The 8,988-nt window shown below is 33.6% G+C and overlaps 1 protein-coding gene and 1 pseudogene across 1 annotated transcript; both read left to right on the top strand.

Annotated features, from left to right (window-relative positions):
• The first annotated feature begins 5,462 nt into the window (after positions 1–5,462).
• Positions 5,463–6,097, top strand: LOC116026895 (flavonoid 3'-monooxygenase CYP75B3-like). Its single transcript, XM_031268321.1, has 2 exons — positions 5,463–5,855; positions 5,975–6,097. The coding sequence occupies exons 1-2, from the start codon at positions 5,463–5,465 to the stop codon at positions 6,095–6,097; spliced, it is 516 nt and encodes a 171-aa protein (XP_031124181.1).
• Positions 5,481–8,519, top strand: LOC116027260 (annotated as a pseudogene).
• The last annotated feature ends 469 nt before the right edge of the window (positions 8,520–8,988 follow it).

The raw sequence follows: 8,988 nt of genomic DNA, 5'->3' as shown, positions 1-8,988 counted from the left end.
TTTTTTTCTTTCCTCAATCAATTCAAGTTATTTTAGGCATAAGAGGTTAGTTATTTTCTGATGTATTTCTGACTTGCATAATAAATAAATGATATGCCGTCATCGTGTATTATTTTTAAATTTTTAAATAAATAAATACTACGTTATTTTTACAAAAAAATAAAATAAAAATTGACATCTTATCTAATTAATTAAAAAAAAAAACCAAGATACAACATCAATTTTTTTTTTAAAAAAATCAACGTCTTATCCTATTTTTAATTTTTTTAATTAAACGATACTATGCCGATTTTTATATCATATCTACTTTTTAATATTTTTTAAATAGATATCTGTGCACTCCACTCGGGCTTCTGGTTTTGGGTTGAGAAAGTCAGTGTCCTACCGAATTTCTAGGCTTAAATATGTACAAAAGAGCAAACAAAACTTAGCCAAATATTGTACGTACTAATAAGGAAATGCGGACAGGCTAGCTAGTAGTAAAGTAAATACATACAAATTAAAACCTTACCTAGTTCAAATATGCTGGGAATCAAATCAACTCCAATGATCCTTGATATCCCTGCCATTAAAAGAAGAGTAATCATCAGAAAAAGAAAAAAAAAAAAGTGAGTAAACCTGGATGGAGAAGCAGCAAAGGTGACGGCGGGATTCTGTGTAGAGGTAGATTTGGGCTTAAATAGTTTTTGTTCTTAAAGAACTTGGGTTGATACACCACGGGAGTGAGGCAATCCTTGTTCTAATCCTTATCTTGACTAGGATTTATTTGTGCTTGCCTCAAGACCCCAGATAAAATGTTTTTTTTAGGAACCCTAGATAAAATGCTCTTCCCCCAAACCTAAGTGTTAAAGCATCTAGATGGTAATGCCCCTAACTTGAGTCATATTTCTTTATTTTGTATTTATCTATTGTTTATATGTGTTTGTTCTACCTTGTTGTCGTTTGCTTAGCTTCTTGTTGATTTCCTTGTGCTAGTGCCTAGTTTTGTGATTGCATATTACGTGTCATAACCCCCAATCCCTCAGCGAAACGACATTTCACACCCGCGTACACTCACCATCACTCATTTTTGCTACACATCACTAGTGTAGGAGTTGTCAAAGGATTGAGTGTTGCCACTGGCACCGCTACCGGAGGTACAACTGGTCGATCATTATTAGCTACTGCTACTGATTGCTCTACCGAGTTGCGACGACTGAGTTGTTGACGCAAATCGACCGGTAGACGACTCAGCTATTGACGTAAGTCTCCTTCTGGGGCACAGTCAACTTCCTAAGGAGCGATGACAATCACGTTGCCATTTGCATTTCCGTTTGCGTTTTCATTTGTCGCAGCATTAGCGTTCCGGTTAGTCGGGCCTGAGCGCCGACTACGTCGAGTCTATACCATATAATTAGTTTAGAAATGAGACTTTTCGTATCAGGTATCCACGGACGGTGCCAATGTTGGTTTTACGGCTGCGCGAGAACCGTTTCGGTTGGCTAACACTACTCTAGAACTTAGAGAAGATATTCGAACACAATAATAAGAGAATAATTGTACTTGTATTCAAAATTCAACCCCTTACAATGTGAACCCAATGGGGTATTTATACAAGAATAATAAGCCTACAAAGAAATAAATAAAATTCTTAACAAATATGATTTAGGAATGCAATTTAGGATTGTCCATCTGACATGGAAGTTACCAAATTCCGATTAAGGCATAATTCTCTAAATCTCGCCCCGAGTTTCCAAAATCTGCATGGTAACCGCCTTTTAGAGCGCACTCGGCCGGGCGCCGCCTCCTGACTGCCTGCAAGAACGGAGCCACACGAGTCACAGGACCCGAGCTACTACATATTCGCTGAGACTAGGCAGTCGGCGGGCTCCAAATATCGATCTTCTCAGGTCGGGTACCCTAGTCGGGGTATCCATCAAATATTATTATTATTATTATTATTGTTGTTGTTGTTGTTGTTGTTGTTGTTGTTGTTATTACATTAAACCAAGTAAAAATTAAAGTTAGTGATTAGTTATTTTAATTAGTGGAATTAGTGGCTAGTCACTTTAGTGGGACGATGGGTTTAATTGTTAGTTATTTTAAGAAAGTTAATTAGAAATTTTCCTATAAATAGAATGTTAATTTGCTTAGCTTGTAATTTATCAATTAAAGTTCATTCAATAAAAGAGTGTCATCTTAGTATTCAAAAAAAAAAAAAAAAAAGAGTGTCATCTCAATTAATTGTTCATACATTTTTGTATTGCTCTCTTCTTCACGTATATAGATATACAGGGGCGGAGCCAGAAAACTCAAGGTGGGGGGCTATTAATGTAGTAGAGAAAATTTACCGTGTTAGTCGACATTATAATTAATCGTACTGTAGTATTATATATATCATACATTATTGTAATTATTATTGATAATGATTTCTAATTATACTTTGTGTAATAAAGTATGAAATACATAAATATATGAGTACGATTGACACGAGTGTCGATCATTACTTTAGAATTTTTCACATAACACAAAATATCATAATAACAACAACAATTCAACAAGAACAACAATAAGAACAACAACATTTATTTAAATATAAATTGTCAATTTTTATCAAATAAAAAGTTTTGTCAATTATTTTGTCACCAATTTTTTTCATAATTCATTGATATTCATTTTACTGATGATTCACAATATTTATACAAGCAAATGTACATCTTCAAAGTGTTAATAAATAATTAAAACACACAATAAATCATTAATTAATTAATCAACGTAACTAATAAAACTAAAGCATATATCTCAAATTTAGAGATCTTTTAAAATAAAATGGATATTTGATGCCCTCCATTATTAAAATCTTGATAAAAGAAATAAGATAAAAAGAAAATGGTGACTTTAATTATTTAATTTGGTTTATTTCTTTCTATTTAATGAATTTAAATTTTAATATATATATATATATATATATATATATATTAAATTCACTTAATATAAACATAATAGATTGTTTAAAAAAATTAGAGGGGGGCCAAAAGTGTATTTTATCCCTATTATATCAATATATAAATACATATTTACTAAAATATTTTAAGGTAGCTAGGGGTAAGGGTAGGGTGGGGGTTGGGGGGGCCAGGGCCCCCCTACCCCATAAGGTGGCTCCGCCACTGTAGATATAAGATATATTATATTTAATATATCTAAAATTGAAAAAGTAAAATCAAATCTATTAACCAAAAATCTATGGCCACATAAAGAAATGCAAGAAAGCTTCATGCAGGAAAAAAAAAAATCTCGAGTATGGACACAAAGAGATATCTGTCCCATATGATAACCATTCACTCAATCTATGGTCATCTGCCGTCTCTGATCTGTGAAATTTATACAGTATCACGTGTTGAAGTATAAACTTCCCATTTCTAATCATTCTGCAGGATAAAGCTTAGAGTCTCAATATTTTATTTTTTATTTTCAGATTTTTTGCTTGTCAAAATAAGAGATAGTGAAGGCATGTGGGAAACGAAACCAAACATAAAAAATAAAAAACGAAAGTAGAAATGAAAAAGATAAGACAACCCTAATCATCCGGTGGGGTGAAATGTGCATCAACACCAATCATTATTTTCCACGCAACTGCGTGAATCATACTATCAAGGTTAAAGTGTCATCTAGCACCACGAACTATATCCCATTATTTATGTCCACCCTGAACTTCCATATCATATATATCGAGCCACAAACCAAAAAATAAAATTCACCTAAAACTTTTAGCAGGTTTCCCTATCTTCTTGATGACATGGCGCATGTTTCCTACTGCTGTGGCATTTCTTTTAACCTTATATTGTCCAGGTAAGCATTTACATATTAAAATTTTTTTAAAAAATATTATATTAAAATAACCAGAATTTTCTTCTCTTTATTTTCATAATGTATACTTTTTTCAATTTTGCAATTCCAATGTTTCAATTTTTTTTGTAAAATTTATATTTTTTTGGTTAATTTTTTGTTTAATATTTTTTCAATTTATAGAAATGCTTTATTTTCATAATGTATTCTTTTTTTTTTTATTTTAATTTTTAATATGTAAATGCTTACATGGGCGGTTAAAAGAAATGTCACATCAGTGGAAAACTTACGCCATGTCAGCAGGGAGACAGGAAACCTGCTAAAAATTCTAGGTGAATTTTATTTTTTGGTTTGTGGTTCGATATATACGATATGAAAGTTCAGGGTGAGACATGAATAATGTGATATAGTTCGTGGTGCTAGATGACACTTTAGCCTACTATCAAATAATGTACATTCAGTAAATAAATAATATACTTTTAGTATATTTAAAATGTATATTATATTCAGAGAAATTGCATTATTTGAATACATAAAATACATTATTTTGTATAATGTGCATTTCGTACACGAATAATGTATTTTTAGTATATTAAAAATGTACAATTGTACATTTTGTTATGATCTACACAATAATTTGTACATCAACACGGTTAATTTTTTTTTACGTGCAGCTCACAAAAAATACGATCTTGTCGAATAATTTCTCCCACTCCTTTTCCTACATTCTCTCTCTGTCATCAAGAAAAAAAATTTGACAAATATTCCTACTGAGAATGCTCTTAGCCAGATTACTGGTCACATAAATTTTTAATTTTAAGTTAAAAATAGAATAATCAATAATTTTTAAATTAAAAATAACACCATAATAACCCGATCACAACATTTTATAATTTCATTTAAAGAAAAATTAGATTTTAAATAATTTCATATTTTATAAATTTAAAAACATTTTATTTTGAACATGTATTTAATAAAATGTATTCCGATAACCTTTCCGATTTAAATGTTTGAACTAAACACATCCTAAATGTAGCAAACAAATAAAATTTAAAAATGTAGTGTGACAAAATTAAAAGAGCAAGACTAAATGTGACAATGATACAATAGTCAATGATTAAAAGTGAAATTTTCACTATTACTTTTTATTTTTAATTTCTTGGTATAGTAGAATAGTATTCATATTCTATTCCAATTTAATTATTTGAGAACAACTTACACTTTTCGTCTCTAAGTTATACGATAATTGTAAAATTCGTTATTAAGTGTCGGATTGTTGGTCATACTCACTTTTGTCCCCTAACTTTTGGTCTCCTTACTAACAACATATTAGGGACGAAATTTACAATTTTAGTATAACTTATAGACAAAAAAATGAGCATAAAAAGTAATAAAAGGATGAACAAATACAACGCCAATGAAGTTAGGAGAAAAAAGTGAACGCTACCGGCACTTAGGAATAATTTTTACAATTACTAAATAATGTATGGACAAAAAGCTCCCATATTTTCAACCTTAACTTTCCAAATTAGGCATTGAACGAAGCAGTCTCTTTCTGTTTATCCCTTCCAAAGAGAAAGCATCTATCTATCTATTTAAAGCTCTTGCAAGGATAAACGTTCCAATACCACACAGAAATGGAAACCTTAGCTCAATTCACGTTGTTCTCAGCACTGCTCCTTTCAGCAGTAGTGTGGGTTTATGCAAAGTCTATAAGCAAGAAAGCCCGGCTGCCATTGCCACCGGGGCCGCGCGGCTTCCCCGTGGTGGGATACTTGCCTTTTCTCCGCCCCAATTTACACCACCACTTCACAGACCTCACCCGCAAGTACGGCCCCATCTTCAAGCTCCAACTTGGGAGCCGCCTTGTTGTGGTAATCAACTCACCCTCCATCGCAAAACAGGTGGTTCGCGACCACGACGCTGTTTTCGCTAACCGCGACCCGCCCATAGCTGGGATAGTCGGCACGTATGGCTGCCGCGATATTGCCTTCGCCCCAAGCGGCACCTACTGGCGGGACCTCCGCAAGGTGTGTTAAAGTTTGGTTGATATTAATTATGCTCATTTCTCTGGTCTAAATGTGTTCCTGTAGACTACCTATAAGTTGTAACTTTCAGTTACTTCCTCTGTTCGGTATACTATTTATAGTCTATTAGTTTGTCATTAATAAACACAGCTTTACTCATAAGAGCATCTACATTGATGCATATTGAGGGGATAATGTCAGGCATCAATGTCACATGGAGGAGTGAGGTGAGGGAGAAAGAATGAAGCTGCTCCTGCAAATGAAGAAATAATGCAGAACAGTGGGACCCACTCCAATTAACAATACAAGTGGCACCCGCGTGGCTGTCACTTTATGCCCTGGGCTCCTCCCCCTACAAAGTTATTTATTAATTTTTTTTTTAAAATCAAATTTGCTTTTTTTTTTTTCTCTCATCACACTTTATCTTTCCTAATCACACTTACAAAAACTATTTAATAACCGCGAAATATCCCACTGATAAGGATGCTCTAACAGGTGTTTGTACGGGAGATGCTGAGCAGCGCCAACCTTCGAGCGTGCTACGAGCACCGGAGAGAAGAGGTTAGAAAGGCTATTAGAGGTGTGAAATCGAGGATAGGTGAGCCTGTCAACATTGGGGCGTTGGCCTCTTCTACTGAACTAAACGTTGTGACGAGAATGATTTGGGGAAGTACTTTGGGATCTGATGAAGAAAAGAATGAAAAGATTGGAGCAGTGTTTAGGGAGTTAATGGGGAAGTATGTTGACATGGTGGCTGTGCCTAATATCTCTGATTTCTTCCCCTGGCTTGCTAGATTTGATTTGCAGGGGATAGAGGCAAAGATGGAGGGTATGAGGAATGCTGTGGACAATATTTTGGAGCCCATCATTAATGAAGGTGTAAAGATAGTTTCTGAGAAATCTGGGAATGTGAGCAACGGTGACGAAAAGAAGGATTTTCTGCAGATCCTTTTAGAGCTGAAGGAGCGTGATGCCGCTGGGAGATCATTGGATTTCCAAGCAATCAAGGCACTGTTGCTGGTATGTCTGTTCAAAACTCGCGTACTTTCAATTACTCTTTTTTCTTTTTAATTAATCATTTATTAAGTGAACAAAATTTTTTCATTTTTTAAAAAGTTTTGATTTTTTTTTTGAAAAAGTTTTACTTCTTCTTTATGTAATTAAAGAGATTAAGAGGTCAACTCCAGTGTAGTATAATGACATCCCAATTACCATTTCAAAAGGGTTGTTTTAAGTTCAAAACTTTCAAAAAAAAAAAAAAAACTAAGAAATTAAAAGACAAAAATTTGTGTCTTAAATTTTAAAAGTGGTTAAATTGCTGGTGGCAAACTTAAGAGTGATTGATTTTAAATGAAAATGACAATTTTGGTCCAACACTACTAAACTGTGTTAAAGTCGTTAAAATTCTTTAAAAATTTATAAAAATCTTGATTGAATATGGCGCTTAATTTTTTACTATGAACCATAAATTTCCAATGACTTTCTAATAGTTGAAAATATTCTAATAATTTATTGTCACAAACACATCATCATAGACCTTGTGATCCAGTAGCACCAAGTTGCTCCCTTATATGGGAGGTTGTGGATTTGAGCCTCAATTATTGGCTCGACTTTGATGCTTTTATCTAATTGAGTCAGCAACTGTTAGAATAAAGGACTAAATCGAAAAAAATAACTAATTACCAAGTTATAGTTACAGTATAGTCGAGGACATGTAGTAGACATGTATTGTTTATTCTTCAATTGGTTGCTATGTTTGAATATACTAAAAGTGCTACAAGTAAATCAAACAAATTACTTCAAGTAATATAAAGTTTAATGCATATAATACCATTTGACTTTAGAATTACGGCTCCTTATTACTTTGTTACTTCTTTTTTTAATTTATAGTTTACTATTTATATAGGATATTGTGATAGGGGGTACGGACACCACAACCACAATGGTGGAGTGGGTTATGACAACATTACTTGATAATCCAGTGATAATGAAAAAGGTCTAGAAAGAATTAGAGGAGATTGTAGGGATAAACAATATTGTTGAAGAGGTCCATCTACCAAAGCTCAGCTATTTGGATGCAGTTGTGAAGGAGACATTCCGTTTATACCCAGCATTACCACTTCTAGTTCCCAGGTGCCCAACTCATACTACACAAATTGGGGGATACACAATTCCTAAGGGCACTAGAGTCTTTCTGAATATGTATGCAATACATAGAGACCCTCAACTTTGGGACAATCCTTTGGAGTTTAGGCCTGAAAGGTTCCTTAACCAAACTTCTGGTTTAGACTATATAGGCAATGATCATAGGTTTTTGCCATTTGGATCTGGGAGGAGAATTTGTGTTGGCATTCCCTTGGCAGAGAAAATGCTTATTTATATTTTGAGTTCACTGTTGCACTCCTTTGACTGGCATCTTCCTGAAGGTAAAAATCTTGACCTATCTGATAAATTTGGGATAGTGACTAAGAAATGTGTTCCCTTAATTGTTGTGCCAGCACAGAGGTTATCTAAATTCGAGCTTTATCCTTAATCTTATAGAAATATGCCTTTATGTAAATAGCATAATGGTGTGCCAAGTACCATCATCTATGTATGCATACTAAATAATGGCATTACGACATTAGTGTGTAATTGTGTTCTTTCCCATTGTAGTGCATATACTCATACCTACTCCACTACCTGCCAAGGACCTTATAGTTTAGTGGCATCAAACCCTTCCCTTTATATGAGGGGTGGTGGGTTCGAGTTTCAATGGAGGCAATACTGATTCTTGTGCTTCAATAGGTTGAGAAAGTAGTTATGAACAGATACTGCATGCGTTGATTGGTCATTAATTGAAGGATTACCCCACTTCTTTTTTTTTTTTTAAATGTACCTAGTACCCTATTTTCAATTTTTTAATTAAACGATACTATGTCGATTTTTGTATCATATCTAATTTTTTATTTTTTTAAAATAGATATCTGTGCACTCCACTCGCGCTTCTGATTTAAAATAGCTATGGTTTGCTCAACAATCACCTCTTGAACTGGTTTGCTATGGTCTTTTGGGTTGAGAAAAACTGTCCTACCGAATTTCTAGACTTAAATATATACAAAAGAGCAAACAAAACTTAGCCAAATATTGTACGTAC

This window comes from Ipomoea triloba, chromosome 8 (genome assembly GCF_003576645.1).
Source record: "Ipomoea triloba cultivar NCNSP0323 chromosome 8, ASM357664v1".
NCBI lineage: Eukaryota > Viridiplantae > Streptophyta > Magnoliopsida > Solanales > Convolvulaceae > Ipomoea > Ipomoea triloba.
This window is presented reverse-complemented; position numbering and strand designations above follow the sequence as displayed.